The sequence below is a fragment of the Eleutherodactylus coqui genome, chromosome 8 (genome assembly GCF_035609145.1).
Source record: "Eleutherodactylus coqui strain aEleCoq1 chromosome 8, aEleCoq1.hap1, whole genome shotgun sequence".
NCBI classification, from domain to species: Eukaryota; Metazoa; Chordata; class Amphibia; order Anura; family Eleutherodactylidae; genus Eleutherodactylus; species Eleutherodactylus coqui.
This window is the reverse complement of record NC_089844.1, coordinates 21976406-21993782: the sequence shown is the minus strand read 5'-3', so window position 1 is coordinate 21993782 and position 17377 is coordinate 21976406. Positions and strand designations below refer to the sequence as shown.

The following is a 17377-nucleotide window of genomic DNA, read 5'->3' as shown; positions in this document are numbered from 1 at the left end:
AAAAAAGTAGTCCTATATGTCACGGAAGAAAACGCAGCAAAAATAATTTTGGTAGCTAAAGGAAAAAAAATAGAGCAGTAAAACCGTCACATGGGTAAAATCCCTAAAAAGTGTCTTGTCCTTACGGTACAAAACAGCTTGGTCCTTAAGGGGTTAATATATGCCCGAAGAGGCACACAAGTGTTAAACCAGAACTGTTTACATTGTTAAAAGAAACTGCCTTAGAGATAGAGAATGTAAACTGAAGGATGAAGACCGTTTTTAGGTGTGTCAACATTGTTTATTTGAGGATTCGCTTTCACATCTCTGTGTTCATTGTATTTCCATGGCAGACCAAATAAAACTTTTTTGAACCATAAAAAAAAGTTTTTATTGTGTAAAAGTATTAAAATTTTTAAATCATATTAACCTGCATAATAACTGTTATTAGTCATTTATGCCGCACTGTGACCGCTGTAAAAAAAATAAAAAGGACAATTTTAGAATTGTTTTTTACCAATTCTATCAAACGAGTAGTCATCTGTAGGTCAATGTACTACCATGGCGCCAATAAGAACTGCAGGTTGTTCCGCAAACAGTAGGTCCTTTAAACAGCTTTGTCGATAAAAAATGTAAAAATGCTGAGCGACTTGTAATTCGGCAACGCGGAAACAATTGTATTTTATGTTGTCTTTTTAGTGTACAAAAGTAGTAACACATTAATAGAAACTACATATCCTCGGTATCGCCGTAATCGTGCTGATCCAGAGAATGACATTGGCATGTATTTTTTACTACACGGTGTACTCCAATAAAACAAAATCCAAAGTCCAAAAAACAATTGTGTTATTTCAGGGTTTTGTTTTCTACATCAACCTCAACCGCCCCCCCCCCCCCTCGAAATAAAAGTTCTAAACATATTGTATGTACCACAGAGTAATGCCATTAAATATACAACTTGTCCCACAAAAAACAAGCCCTCCTCTGGCAGTGTCGTTGGGAAAAATAAAAAGTTATGACTCTTTCAGTACGAGGAAAACAGCTTGGACACCAAGGCACAACACAGGCCCGTCACCGTCCGGCAATACAACACTCTCTGTTGCCCCTAGCAACCAATCACAGCACAGCTTCTCCTATACTGCTGAGGTCAAATGAAATCTGTGCTGTGATAGGTTGCTAGGGGCAACAAAGACGGTCTTCCCATTAGACAGGTCTGATAAATGAGACCCAAAATTCTTGCAGTTTTCCTTTCATCCATTGCTGATTGAAACCATCATTTTATCATATTGATTGACTGAAATGTGGAAGCTTTGTGTGGAACACCCTGTATGTTGTACATTCAATTCAAACTCACCACCCTCATCCATAAAGCTCTCCACAGCACCACGCCGCCTAACAATGCCTCCCTCTTCTCAATCCACCACCCAGCCCGCGCCCTCCGCTCTGCTAACGAAATCAGATTAAGTGCCCCTTTAATTCGAACCTCTCATTCCCGCCTCCAAGACTTCTTCAGAGCAGCACCAGTCCTTTGGAACTCGCTACCCCAAACTATCCGGGCGGATGCACTATAATTGTCTTTTTTTTTCATGCCGGAGATCAATTGAGATTTAAGCTCTATGAGCTCCCACACGCGTGATCCGCGTTAAAATGGAGCATGCCATGTTTTTTTTCCGTGCGTAAAATCTGCAAATCATTTAAAATACCATCCGCGGCTATTTAATTAACCATGGATGCTCAATGCATTACCATGGGATGCGGATTTGCATTTTTTTCTCCGCGCGAATTTACTAAATATAATTTCCTCGTGGACATGAGGCCTAAGGCGGGGGTTCACACGGGACAGAATTACGATGGAATTTCCGTGTGGAATGTCCCCGTGGCAATTCCGGCCACGGCTCCTAATCCCGGGATTAGCCAGCAAAATGGACGAGATTTTGCAATAATCCCGTCCACATGCTGCGGCAAAGCCACACTGAAACTTACATGCCGCGCGGAAAACACAGACGCGGCATGCCAATTCTTTTTTCATTTCCGCAGCGGCCTCTCTCCTCTTTATGGGGAGAGATGGCTGCAGCGGAGATGCAGGCGGTGAAGCCGCTTCAAAACTCGCGTCTGCGGCCGCGTGTTTTGAAGCTGCGCTTATCCTGCAGTTTTACGGTGCAACCAAGCTGTGAGATTTCCGTCCCGTGAGAACCCAGCCTTACACCATGTGCCCCATCTCCCCCAGTACTTACACCCTTCATATCAGAAGTGTAGCAGGTCCCCCCCCCCCCCCCCGTACTTACACCCCTCATGTCTGAAGTGTAGCAGGATGTGCATCCTCCTCTCAATACTTACCCCCTCACTTCTGAAGTGTATCAGTATGTACCCCCTCCCTCAGTACTTACCCCCCTCTTCTCTGAAGTATATCAGGATGTGCCCCCGGCTGCAGTCCAGGTCCCTGATCTCGCATTCTCCTCCATTAGACTTCTTCTTACTCTGGAAATGCAGCAGAAGTTTGTTCTTTAACTTTTTCAGGCTGCCGGGGTCCTCGTCCCACTTGAGGGCCACAGGGTACTGGTAGTTGCCGTCCCCCATGGTGGGGTGTTCAGACACAAAGAGGAGACACTCTGGTAATGTGACACCCTCAGATACTGATATATGCAGCACTGAAGGGTTTGCTGGTTTCACTTTCTCTTGTACAAGGAATTTCCCGTAAGAGAGAGGTTTATGATAACGTTCATGCCCGTCACTCTGTATAATCATCAGACATCAGGAAAAGTCAGGCGTGTTTACTACTGATATTGTGCAGCAGAAGTTCCGCTGCCTGTACTCCTTAGGCCAGGCTCAACCAGCCGGCTCATTCGGCACCTAGTACACACTAAATGGACTTTCATTGATCCATCCACATTAGCGTTTAAACACTGCGTGTACATACGCACGAAGCAAAGATCGTGGCATGCTCAACTTTTTAACTGCCTATCACGCAGCGAGAGCCCTATTCTTTTGTATTGTATGCAATGCTGTCCATACACAATACATTGCATATGGGCTGCGGTACATACACAACTCCACTATGAAGCAGAGTGTGGAATTGGGGGGCAAAAAGATACACGGTCACGCGCAGTACACTTGCTGCCATACGTGGTCTCTGCCGGTCACAGACTAGGTCTCTGCAGGCCTCCCGCAGCATTTTACGCATAAGCTCGTGTGAATGAGGCCTGACTCTGAACTTGAATGGGACAGCGCACATCTATCGGTCTGTGTGCTGTCCAGTCTTCAGGTGTGATTGTTCTCAGTAAGAGAAACCAAGTAATCTTGTAGATATGATACCTTTTAATGACTAACAAGAATGCATAATGTTACAGCAAGCAAGCTTTTGGGGATATCGCCCCCTTGCTTGCTATACCATCATGCATTCTTGTTAGACAATAAAAGGTATCATATCTACAAGATTACTTGGTTTCTCTCACTGAGAACAATCACACATTGCTCTAATGGCTAACACGGTACGAAACCTTTTTTTCGTCCAGTCTTCAGACACTACACAATACATGTGCTACTCTCATTTGTATTCATTGACGAGAATAGGACATACAATGAGTCTCCGTTCCAGTCCGTGTGAATAATTAGGCAGGTGAATACCCACAAAAGCTATAATGGTTAAGCAAGTTGTGGTAACGTTATGGCGCGGCGGTGACTGGCGGAGACAGCACATTTTTTTCAAACAACAAACTTTACTGGGTGGTAACATGGAAAATGGTTTCACTCCTTAGGAGGGTACTGTAGTGGCCCAAACACCCTCCTGGTCACCTCCCATAAATGTCATACATGTTTGTCTTATGTAGATGAACTGTACGAAGCTTGGCTTTGAAGAGGTTAACTCTCCTAAAATCACTGCCTGCCTGTAAATGTATCAGTCTGTCATGTCATGAGGTATAAATCTGAGTGCTTGAGAGCGTGAAAGGAGTTAAAGGGGTTGTCCCGCGGCAGAAATGTAAATTTTTTCTCTTCCCAGTCCCCCTTCTAAAGCAAACATACTACACTACCCGCGGAAAGCGTTTTTAAAGAGCGTTTCTACTCACCATTAGCTCGTTTCGTGAACTTATAAAAGTTCTTCTTTCAAGATGGCCGCCGGTCCTTTCCCAAGGTGCACCGCGGTTTTCTCCCATGGTGCACTGCGGGTCTTCTCCCATGGTGCACTGTGAATGTTCTTCTGCTGTCTAAGCTCCATTGCTGATTCCAGCCACCTCATTGGCTGATCGGCACCATGTGATGGGGCGGAGCTACACGATAACGCTGAGAAGGGGGAGGAGCCAGGACGCAGCTCGTGAGAAAGGACCTTACAGAAGGGGATTCCTGTCTGAGCAAGCGCGACTGTTCCGGTGACCAGAGAAGCAGTTTGCTCGTCGCCATGGAGACGGGGACGCCAGCACCAGGAGGGGGTAAGTGTATAACTTCTGTATGGCCAATATTTAATGCATGATGTATATTACAAAGTGCACTAATATGGCCATACAGAAGTGCATAACCCCACTTGCTTCTGTGGGACAACCCCTTTAAGTTCCATCTTCAGTGGTAGTTCCTGACCTAACACAGAGCCACATGGAAGCACCTTCAGCTTCCTTGCGGTAAAGATGGAGGAGAAGGAGAGATATCCTGTAGCAACTGAAATCTGGATGTGAGTAGAGTGAGTCCCAAAACCATAAGAAAGAGCATTCCTAAGTAATTCTGTATAGAGAGACCCTTCATAAAGGTACTAATTCAAACCACAAGTTGTTCTTGCGCGGCTGTCCAAAGTTAGGATCACCGCGTAGAAGTACGCTACCAGTCATACCCACGAGTCTCCGATGCGGGGTGTTAATGCTAATCCTTTAAGGGGATAATTGCTGCCAGAGTGTCTGTGGATTGACCCCTACCCCCTTTCCTCCTCTGGAGTGCTCCCAGTCCAAGAGCGGTGCCTGACAGATAACGTGGACTGCGGGAACTGTGTATCCTCTCTGATCTCTTAGCTCTGTTCTACTTGCACTATGAAAAATTGTACCTGCATTTCTGTGAATTATTGTTTTTGCCAAAGTTAATTGCAAGTAAAGTTATACCGGGCCCCAACCGTTCCTGGGGACCCGAGGTCCTATACACAAGTGTCTGTGTTTATTCCCCACCGTGTAGCATACCTGTGTGTGGGAATGGTGACGTCACGTGATAATTACTACCCCCATCATCCCCTTTATTGGCATGCCCTATTGTAGGGGTGTTGAAGGTGGCCTGCAATCCAGCTCTGGCCATTCCTTCCCTGTTGGTAAGAATTAGGTCCATAATAGCAGATCCCCTTGTTTTCTCTTTGACCTTTTGGAAGATAAAGTTGTCAGCAAGAGCGGATAAGAATTTGTTGGATCCATTACTTTTACCTGAGAGATTCCCAACAAATGTCTGGATGGGTAAAATCTCCCATGATCACTATACCATACTTTTTTGAGAGCTTGGCCATTTGATGCAGAAAGAGTTCATCCATATCTTCTGCTTGTCTAGGTGGCCTATAGTAAATACCTACATTGGTGTCCTTTCTGTTGTTCTCTCCTTGTATTCTTACCCAAACAGTTTCTACAGAACTCCCAGCTCTAAAGCTTGACTCTCTGTGGAGATTAATGTTTTCCTAACATTCAGTACAACACCTAATCCTCATTTTTTAGCTCTGTTTCTTATATATAAGTAGTATCCTTCAAGCCTTGTATCCAATCATGTGTATCATCCCACCACGTTTCCGTGATGCCTATGACATCCTATTTCTCTTCCTGTGTTAGGAGCTCCAATTCTCCTTGCTTGTTTCCCATGCTCTGTGCATTTGTGTAAAAATATTTCAGTTTGTGATCGGTGTCTCTTGTTCCTCGACTTTCCTTCTCAAATTTTTCTCTTTGTTCTTTCTTTCCACTTTTAGGGCTGCTTTCCCCGTGGCCGGATTTTTTGGTGTCGGGTTGTTGCATGCTACAAAATATCGCATGTGTGAAGTAACCCATAGGAAAGCATGGGCTTCTCATAAATGCAATTTGTAGCATTGTAGCAATGCTACAAAATCGCATGACTTGTCGCCCTTGTGAAGGAGGCCTTACATATATGCGATTTGTAGCATTGTCTTATTGCGAGAAAATCGCACAATTTTGTCGCCCGTGTGAAACAAGCAGTACACCTGCTGTCTGTCTTGGTGCAATTTTTGATCTAGGAGACTCCATGTGGGCCTTCTTTTGTTTTCAGTGACACCTGTTTGACACAATTGACTCCAACACCAGTGTACACTATTTCACCAATTTTTTGTGAGCACATTGTCCCCCAGATGTGTAGCTGTAATCTCATGCAATTTGGGGGGCTTTGGCTGCAGTGGAAACCTTCTGTAGGCCAAATTAGTGAACCCAAATTTTTCTCTCATTGACTTTCATGGGAGTCGAAATCGACCATCCTGATTCACAATGATTTTAGTGACAGTATCGGGCCGATTTCACAAACTATTTCTACTAATCACTCATCAATACTGCTTAAAACTGGGAGTCGGCCCAAACCCTTATTCTCTAACACAGTTTTTTCAACTGCAGGCCAATGGCAGACCTGGATTGCTGTTGTGAGTACACCCGGTGGGTATACAATAAGCATGGCCAGGCTTTAAGCCTTCTAGAGACTCTTTGAATCTTGATTACAGGGACATGGAATTGTTTGGACTACTACCAGTCCTTGTCATACTGTTCTGGACATTCCGCTGTCCTCCAGGCGGGTCCTCAACCTCCTGTCCCCACAAAGCCAGTAAACATCTCCCAAGGATTGAACTTGATTTTGTGCCCTCTCCACTCCTAGTGTACTGTAGGAGGAGCAATACCCTTTGGTGAAGTTCCCCCTCCAAAATCTCCCTCCACCCTGTCTGTTTGCATAGCGAGTGTAATTCCCGGGATGGATGATAACGCTTCACCACCACCACCACTCTAACCAGTCCCAACAGGAGAAACACTCACAGCATGACTAGGCCTGCTCCTCTAGAGGTGAGGCTTTCTTACAGTATGAAGTATGGATCCAAGTAAGTCTTTCGGCTAGTTTCACAGCTGTGGCAGTAGTCAGGAGCACCTGGTAGAGACCATCAAATCGAGGCTCAAGGGAGTATTTTCTAACAAATTTCTTTACATAGACCCAATCTCCGGGGAGCAGGTCATGGGTCCCTGTGTCAGTCTCTGAATCTGGAAAAGAAGTAAACACTCGAGAATATACACTAGTTAAGTGTTATGTGAGAACAATAACACAGTTTCTCAAGCTAAAATGCTGCATCTGGAGTTATCACAGTAAATACAATCCTAACCCTGGGGCCGACTCAAAAGGTACCTCATATGGGCTGAGTCCTATTCTGTCAGGTGTGTACCTTATGGAGATGAGTACCAGGGGGAAGACACTCGGTCCATGGTCTATTGAGCTCTGCCATGGCTTTCTGGATCAAGGTTTCTAAGGTAACATTTAAACTTTCTGCTCTACCACTGCTTTGTGGATGGTACGGAGCATAAAGGGCCAGTTTTACCCCCAACACTTTCATTTTTTTCCGTATCACTTCTCCCATGGAGGGAGTACTCTGTACCTGTACACCACCTCAGAAATCAGTTTTTTGGTGGTGGTGTTTGTGAGCGGGTATGTCAGACTGGCTACCCTGAGAACGGGTCTAGGCAGACCAGACCGAACTCGTACCTGCCAACCCTTGGCAGTTGTAAGTAGTCTACTTGAAGATGCTGGAACGAGTAGTCAGGACGAGGGGTGCACTGCATGGGAGCCTATACAGACTTACCCCCATTGTTCTGTGCACAAATCAGGCAGCCCTGTGTGTGGTTGGCTGCCATGACGCTAAATCCTGGTGCAGACCAGTGACTAGCAACCACAACTGTCATAGCTGTTTTTGACAGGTGTGTATTTCCGTGGGAGCCGTACCCATGACAGGATAGGGGCCTGTGGAGGACAAGGCTTGTTGGATACCATCCCTTTATCTCCAGGTGTCTCTCTGCCCGTTCTTGCTGGTTCCCATTGTTCCTCCCCCCCCCCCCCCTTTGGTTTATCGAATCAACAGGTCATAATCCACCGGGGGTGACGTCTGAGGGGGCAACTGTACCGCTCCAACCCCTGGAGAATCAAGTCTGGGCTTCTGTGTGGCTGTCTTCACAGCCTGATCAGCCGGGTGATTTACCGTTGCCTCTGTGCCATCCTTGCAGTGGCCTTTTGTTGCATTTTCAGGCCACTCTCTCGGGCAGCAAGAGGGCTGTACACCTTTACTGTTTTTAATAGCTTTTTTTTTTTCCAAGAATGACCTCACTCTCCAGATAGGTCTGTAGTCATGAGCAATGCCATAGGCATAGTGGGAGTCTGTAGACGTTGGCCATGTTCTGTGAGCATGCTTGCATGCTTCTTCCACAGCTAGCAATTTAGCTTCTCGGGCTGACATGCAAGATGGAAGAGGTTTGGGTTTGACTACATCATGTAAGGAGAGCACAACAAAACCTGTATAGAACCTGCCTACTTGACCATACCTCGATCCATCCACAAAGAGTGCAAAATCAGGCTTCTCTAATGACTGATCAACATGACTCAATTCCCTGTCTCCTGGGTTATTAGCTAGTGCATAGTCATGTGTATCAAGCTGAAATGAAAAAAACTATCAGGTGCTTATTCTCACTTCCACCATTTCTCCAGAGGTAGCAATATTTACACACAATTTTCCTATTTTAAGATTTGTGACAAGTAGCTTATTATGCAATATACATTCACCTAATTTTCCCACAAAATAAAACCCAAACAGATACACTATTAATCCAACTCATGAAAATGAATTTGTACATAACAATATGCCAGCAATCATCCTCAGTCATGTACATCTCACACTTTCCCTGTCTTCACCAATCCATCCAATATGCAGCACTTCCTTATTTACACACAAATAACCATACATTTGATAAACCCACATTTGTATTGTGTTCTGCATTGTCTCAGATGTGTAGGCACAAACCTGTTACCAGGACCCACAAACATTTAGCAAACAATTTACCTGTACACAGACAGACAGACGCAGTAAACAAGGGTCTTCCTACAGCTAATGTTCATAAGTAAGACATGGTCTGTTTTTTCAACACGAGTTCTTCTGAACACTATATGAATTTAGGCATTCGTTCTGCACTTGTATTCCCACAAACAACAAAAAGGTTATTAGCATTCTTCTTTCCCCAACTGAACAGCAAATAACCAGTAGTTTTAAAGTCTGTTCTGCAAAATAAAACATATCATCAGGAAAGGAAAAAAAACATACAAAACATTTATTTTTCAAAACCAAAGATCTTAGCCGGTACATCATCATGCTAGTATTCCTTGCCGGAATATTTCTCCTGTTAGCTTAAAAGAGGAAAAGGAAAAACAAAAACATAATAGGGCAAATAACACTTTAGTTGTACCTTAACTTTCATCATAAAATCAGTGTAAGCATGATAGCCACGCGTGTGTCTGCCTAGCGAATATGAGCTGTATTAAGTGTGGGCTGGATCAAGTGTGATGCAGTTTGACCATGACAATTCGACGGGGCAGGAGATAGGTAGGCCACAAACTCTGCCTAAATGCCTTCCACTTCAAAGCTATCACTAATGCTGTCACCTCTGTTCTCATCCTTGCTCTCAGTTGCAGAATCTCTTTCAAATGCCCACCTCTGGGGTCACTCTATTCACATCAGCCCCTTTCTCCTGCCCTCACCTATGCACAGCTCGCATGCACTTTTTACTTTCTTACTTAGCCTCAACCCCCCTAATGCCACTAGCAAACATAACAGTCGCCCTCATAAATCTCCTAACTATCTGCTCACCCTTGCTATCTTGCTGCTACTAGCAGCTGGGGATATCTCTCCCAATCCTGGCCCACCTTCCACTGCTCCTAACTATTACCCCTACCTGACTCACTAAGAAAACCCTCAAGCCTTGCTGCTAGCCCATGCAAACCCTCCCCTGACTCCTTTACATGCACACTGTGGAACTGGCAGTCAGCATGTAGTAAACTCCCCACCATCCACGACTTTTTTACTGCTAAATCTCTAAATCTGCTAGCTCTCACAGAAACTGGGATACAGCAGTCTAACACGGCCTCCCCTGCTGCACTGTCCTATAATGGCCTGCAGTTCTCCCATACCCTGAGACCAGATAATAGGCATGGTGAAGGAGTACGTGCTTTTCTCTCTCTGAAATGTACCTACCAGGTCATCTCCCAGGCACCCTCACTCACTTTTCCATTGTGTGAGGTACATACGCTACGGCTTTTCCGCCCGCTGTCCATGCAAGTAGCAGTTATCAACCGCCCCCCAGGTGCTCCTCACTTGTTTTGGACCACTTTGTTGCCTGGCTCCCCCACTTCCTATCCTACGAAATTCCAACCCCCATCCTAGGTGATTTTAACATCCCCACTAATGACCCCATCTGCCTCTCAGCTTCTATCGCTCACCTCCTCCCTTTGTCTCTCAACTCACAGCCTCTCCCATTCACAAGGATGGCAGTACCCTGGATCTGGTCTTCCTCCATCTCTGCTCTGTTTCCCACTTCACTAACTCCCCTCTTCCGCTCTCGGACTATAACCTCCTCTCTTTCTCTGTCACGCTCCCTAACATCTCTCCAGACTCATCTACCTACCGTACTTAAAGGAACCTTAAGGCCATTCACACCCAGGACTTTGCAGAGTCCCTAGAGTACTCTCTGTCCTCTTTCTCTCTCCTCTCCTGCCCCAACCTGGCTGATGTACACTATAACACCGCTCTCAAAACATGCCCTGGATAAAGCTGCACCCCCCGTGACCCAAGCCATCCAATGTCATTTACCTCATAACCTAGTCCACAAGGACAGGTTATGTGAGTGAAACAACCATGGAGGCAAGGAGTCATATTACGAAACATAAGAGCCCAATTCGTACTAAATGTCTCGACCTACCTATTCCGAAACACTTTCATGACATGAAACACGCCATTAGTCAGCTGAGGTTTCGGATTATTAATGATGTGCCTCCGCTGACACGTGGTGGTGACAGGGAACTTCACTTGAAGAAAAAAAGAACTCCGCTGGATATTCACTCTCAATACCATGCACCCTTATGGTCTTAAAGGGGTTGTCCCGCGGCAGCAAGTGGGTCTATACACTTCTGTATGGCCATATTAATGCACTTTGTAATGTACATTGTGCATTAATTATGAGCCATACAGAAGTTATAAAAAGTTTTTTACTTACCTGCTCCATTGCTAGCGTCCTCGTTCCCATGGAGCCGACTAATTTTCGCCCTCCGATAGCCAAATTAGCCGCGCTTGCGCAGTCCGGGTCTTCTGCTCTCTTCAATGGAGCCGCTCGTGCAGAATGCCGGCTCCGTGTAGCTCCGCCCCGTCACGTGCCGATTCCAGCCAATCAGGAGGCTGGAATCGGCAATGGACCGCACAGAAGAGCTGCGGTCCACGGAGGGAGCAGACCCCGGCGGCCATCTTCAGCAGGTAAGTATGAAGACGCCGGACCGCCGGGATTCAGGTAAGCGCTGAGCGGTTTGTTTTTTTAACCCCTGCTTCGGGGTTGTCTCGCGCCGAACGGGGGGGGGGGGGGGGGGTTAAAAAAACAAAACCCGTTTCGGCGCGGGACAACCCCTTTAATATGGATTATCACTTCATGCCATTTATATAGCGCTCTCTTTTTCTGATGTCATTATCTGTGTTAGATGAATGTTCTTTTTATTAATTGTGATTTTTATATTCGTCTTACAGATGCGGTTCATTCCTCGGTCTTGCCCTCCATGTTTTTGCTGCTATTTCACGCTTTTGGAAGAATTTTTCTATACAATATTTGTGTTGTTCCTTCTCTCGTGGCCCCCTTTTTTCCTTTCTTTCTTCTGGATTTTTGTTCCTCCCCTCTTTTTTTCCTTGATGTGGTCTAGATATGTTTTTTGTTTTTTTTTTATATAGGCAATATTTCTTGGTACTTCTTTATATATCATTATATTATTATGATCAATAAAGTATATTTGTTTCATCTATTCTTTGTAATATATATATATATTTTTGGGGGGGCTCATTAGTTATATGTTATTTTTGGTAGTCTAGGTTTTATTTGCTACATTACCTTTTTTGGGGGTATTTTTCCTTTCCCCCTTCCTCCCCTCCCCCGTTTTGTTGAGGTTCTATTATTATGTGATACTTCAGGAATATAATTTTGTGCATTATGGGTTTATTGAGGTTTATTTTCATTATTTGTATTATAATTCATTTGGTGCATCAGGGTTCACATTTGAGAATTAATATACGCCTATAGATATACCTTTTTTCCATGTTTTTGAACTCTTTTTTGAGTGCCTGTTTAATGGTGTCCCCTGCGAGGTTTATTTCTTCATATGCTCTGTTCTGGAGCTATTCCGTGGTTTGTGCATGCGCTGTGCGGCACTACGGTAGCCATTTTGTGGTTGGCATGGGAGGTGCATGTCCGTTTTCTCTCAGAGGTCATCGGCGCATGTGCGGTAGTTTTACACCAGCGCATGCGTGATAGACGCATACTGACTCTCATTCACGCGTGATCTGTGTGTGATCTCGCGATTGCAGTTTGAGACGCTGGCGGTTATGATCTATACATGGAGGTGGCAACCAGAGGAATGGACTTCATCTTTTATTTTAATCAGGTATTTATGTGGGTGTGTACTTGTCTATTATTGGTGTTTGGTTTATTATTACTTGTATATAAATCTAGCATAATGACAATTGTGCAGGCTTGAAAAAGACCTTTCGGTTGAAACGTTGCCTGCTGTGGCACATGGGGCAATAAATTGGCTTCTTTCTTTACACCATGGCTGCTGCCGCTACTTTTTTATTTTGTGGACTATATTGGGAGTAAGAGGTCCATGACTCCCCATTAGTGGCTTTGCAGGACTTATCATTCCTCTCACTGTATGGGTTTTTCCTGAGAGCGCTGCTGGATTTTGCTGTTTGGGATCTGTGTACTCAGACCAACGACAGAGGAAGAGGTCTCCAAATTGCTTTCCTCTGCTCGCCCCACCACCTGCACTAGCAACCCTCACACCTCCTCCGGTCCCACTCCCCAGTGGTCATCTCCCCTCTCTCCACTATATTCAACCTCTCACTGACCTCTGGCATCTTTCCCTCTTCTTTCAAAAATGCCATCCTCTCCCCACTGCTAAAGAAGCCGACTCTTGACACAACTGATGTTGCCAACTACCGACCCATCTCTAATTTCCCTTTCATCTCCAAACTATTGGAATGCCTGGTTTACGCCCACCTTGTAAGCTATCTTTCAGAGAACTCTCTCCTCCACCATCTACAGTCTGGCTTCCGACCTCAACACTCGAAAGAAACTGCCCTTACAAGGGTGTTAAACGACCTCCTGACAGCCATAGCAAGGGGTGATTACTTCCTACAGATCCTCCTCGACCTCTCTGCAGGATTCGACACTGTTGATCAAAAACTTCTCCTCAGTATGCTTCTCTACATCAGCCTAAAGGACACTGCTCTCTTCTGGTTCTCCTACTACCTATCTGACACCTCATTCAGTGTCTCCTTTGCTGGCTCTACCTCCCCCCCTCTTCGCCTTACTGTTGGGGTCCCCTAGGGCTCGGTCTTCAGTCCCCTCCTTTTCTCCATCTACACAGCTCCTATTAGACAAACCATCAGGAGATTTGGCCTCCAATACCACCTGTATGCTGACGACACCCAGCTATACACCTCTTCCTGTGACATCTCTGCACCTTTCCTTCAAAAAATCACTGACTGTCTGTCTGCTGTCTCTAACACTATGTCCTCTCTCTACCTAAAACTAAACCGCTCTAAAACTGACCTACTGGTAGTTCCACCCTCCACTAACCGACCTCATCCTGACATCTCCATCTCAGTGTGTGGCGCCACCATAACTCCTAGACAACACGCCCGCTGCCTTGGGGTCATAGTCGACGTCGATCTCTCCTTTACCCCCTACATCCAATCTCTGGCCCGAACATGTCAGATGCACCTCAAGAACACCGCAAGAATCCGCTCTTTTCTCACCGTGGATACGCTAAAAACGCTCACTGTTGCCCTCATCCACTCTTGGCTGGATTATTGAAACTCGTTGCTGATCGGCCTCCCCTGCACCAGACTCTCCCCTCTCCAACCCATCCTGAATGCAGCAGCCAGGCTCATCTTCCTGTCCAGCCGCTACTCAACCGCCTCTGCCCTGTGCCGGTCACTGCACTGGCTGCCTGTTAAATACAGAGTTCAGTTTAAACTCGCCACCCTCATGCACAAAGCCCTCCACAACGCAGCACCACCCTACATTACCTTCCTCATCTCAATCCATCACCCAGCCTGGGCTCTCCGCTCTACTAACAAAACTAGATTGCGCGCCCCTTTAATTCCAACTTCTCATTCTTGCCTCCAAGACTTCTCCAGAGCAGCACCGGTCCTCTGGAACGCACTACCAAAGGCTATACCAGCAATCCAGGACTCACAAAACTTCAGGCGTGCTCTAAAAATGCACCTCTTCAGGGAGGCATACTGCATTCGCTTAACCAAACCCCTCTGTACACCGCCTGATAACCTGATCCCTGACCTACTGACTACAATCCCTGCTAGCCACCATTAACTGCCCCCTGAAGTCATATCGATTCTGCCATCACACTGCTTAATGTCTGACCATTGTTTATGTATATAGCATTCCTCACTCTCCACCTCGCCATACAGTGCCTATCTCCAGCCCTTTTACCTTCTGTATCACCCCATTACTTGTAGTATGTAAGCTCGTTGGAGCAGGACCCTCACCCCTATTGTTTCAATCAACTGATTACTACGTAACCGTGGTTCTGTAATTTTTGTCTGTCTCCCCCTGTCTTTGTAAGCACTGCGGAATATGTTGGCGCTATACAAATAAAGATTATTATTATTATTATTAAAGAACAGTTTATAACAATCATGATAATCTTTCCACATTGGAGTATTTGGAGTTCTAACAGGTGGTTCTTTTCCTGATTTTCCCTTACGGTCATCAAACCCCTCTATCCCTTTCCAACCTACAACCTTCCTAATTTTCTCCCACTTCTTAGCGTAATCCGCTCCCTCCCTTTCAGCGACTAAATTACATGCTCTTTGCCCTTTATCTCTACTGCTTTGTTCCCCAACAGTTCCCACTTCTCTTAAGTCATTCCAATAGGAACCCTCCTTTCCTCTCAGGTCACAATGCACATGAATTCTATACCACAAAACAAAACGGACAGACGGATTTACTGGAGAATACCCACAGTGGCTTAAAGTATACATCTCTCCCACCCAACAGCCCACCGTCCATTAGTAATTCCCAAGAGTAAACCCTGAAACACTTTGGGCAGGACACTGGACTGTACACAATGATGGACGGTTATATCGGTACGGACCAGGACCTCAACAATATTCAGAGTAACCAGCCGCCACGGCTATAATGATGGCGTCCCCCTCCAAGTGTATAAGAACGTTACGTGCTCAATTATACACATGAGTACGCCTATTCCAAATTAACCCTCCCAAGTTGTCTTTTGGTCCTCAGCGCGTCCTCCATAACTGTCTGGAAACAACAATTATGGCATGCCAAATACCCCTTATCGACAGGTTGCATGGCATCTTGGCGGAGACAAGACTAAATTACCTGTCTTCGATGACTACAGATAGGAAGACAGATAGCCATGGAGTCAGCTACATAGATAGAAAACTTAAAGTTATCTTACTGTGTTCTGTAGATACTGCCCACTGCATCCGGTTCACTGTCTAGTCTCCCGATCCCTCCAACATCCAGCCAGCCGATGGATCACAGTCTACACCCACCCAGGGACGCCAAGCTGTTCTGGATCAGTTTTCCCGAACAGGGTCTGAGGTATTTTGCTCCCTTCCTGATTTAAGACTCAGAGATTGTGCATACAATCGAAAGAACCAAACTGAGACACGTTCAGATTTGTGATGCTTCCCGAGTTCTACTTTATTCTGAACAAAGCAGCTTCTTTTATAAAAAAAAAAACATAGCACATGCCCTTTATGGGCATAAAAGATATGACAGTACAGTGTTGTATAAGCATAAGATAGGTTAACTATGGAATTTCCATCCATCCGGGTCTCTGCATTCTGCCGACGTCACTTTTGCTAACGCGTTCTTGGCTGTAGAGCAGGATGACGGCGCCATCTTAACTGTTCGATGGAGGGGGTCAGGGGCGGAGGGAGTTAGTATGCGTCCTATGATGCAAGTGTGTTGTGTGGGGTCAGGCTAGAAACATTCAGAGGTTATGAACGTGTAAGATAGAAAGAGAAATTAACTAGTGTGATGAGTCAAGGCACTCAGGCAGAATGTCCTTGTACAGTGAAATAGATATTTTAGCTTTGGTTTAATCCTATTCTCCAATACAATACAAACTCTGTTACTAGTATATACAGTCCAATTCCATTGCCAAGAAAAGTTTTGAACTGTTGCTAACCGGTTGTAATACTTTAGTAAAGTTATTTGAGTAGCATCAGTAAGCCACCTTCATTTCAGGATTACAACCGGAGTATCTAGTGGGTAGTCATGCCTAGAGTTCAATGAGGCCGAGCACTACCAACCCAAGTTGTACTTACCCTGGTCAGAGCCAGGTCATGAATGAGCCCGATACCAGTATGTTCAGATAAAAAGGCACAATGACGCCAATTACTATATAGGCTCCAGAGCAGACAAATCTCAGTCTCCATAGTTATGGCAGTCTGACCTATTTCACTGGCCCGGCCATCGGTGGTAGAAGAAGCCATCGCCAAAGCTCCCACGTGCCAGAATGTGACGTGTACACAACTCACAAGAGCATGCCCACAACACTCTGCCACAGATGTCAATAGGTGAGAGTCCTAGCTCAACTCCTTCACTTCCATGCACAGGTTACACAGCATATCTAGAATAGTGTCTCATGGACGTAAATGGGACAACACTGCAGTATTCAGAGCAGACACTTTAGGTCAATGTTCCCCAACTCCAGTCCTCAGGGACCGCCAACAGATCATGTTTTCAGGATTTCCTCAGTGTTGCACAGGTGATGTAATTATTGTCGGTGCCTCAGACATTGCCACAGGTGTTCTTATCATAGAATATCCTGAAAACATGACCTGTCGGTGGTCCCTGAGGACTGGAGTTGGGGACCCCTGCTTTAGGTAGTATAGCATTCTGTGTGCTGCTCTTGTTATACCTGCATTTGCCTACAATGATGGCTGTAATATGGGCATTTGTTATTCTTCACTTCCATTGTTGGCCGCAGTTCTGTGTATATAGTAGTGGTGTGTTGGGAATATTGGACAATGCTGACTTGTTGGGTGCGGATGGTTGGTCACACTTGCTGTGACCAACCAGTTCTGAACTGATGCTTTTGAATATATGTGTGTGTCCCGGAG

The 17377-nt window shown here is 45.4% G+C and overlaps 2 protein-coding genes across 2 annotated transcripts in view; one reads left to right on the top strand and one right to left on the bottom strand.

Moving 5' to 3' along the window:
• Window positions 1-2599, bottom strand: part of LOC136577385 (protein mono-ADP-ribosyltransferase PARP14-like) — a 66181-nt gene extending 63582 nt beyond the window's left edge. Inside the window, exon 1 of the mRNA XM_066577292.1 lies at window positions 2457-2599. Coding sequence (XP_066433389.1) covers window positions 2457-2556 — 100 coding nt within the window. The 5' untranslated portion in view covers window positions 2557-2599. The remainder of the gene's footprint in view (window positions 1-2456) is intronic.
• Window positions 1-17377, top strand: part of LOC136576196 (protein mono-ADP-ribosyltransferase PARP14-like) — a 913674-nt gene that overhangs the window by 654972 nt on the left and 241325 nt on the right. The window lies entirely within an intron of this gene.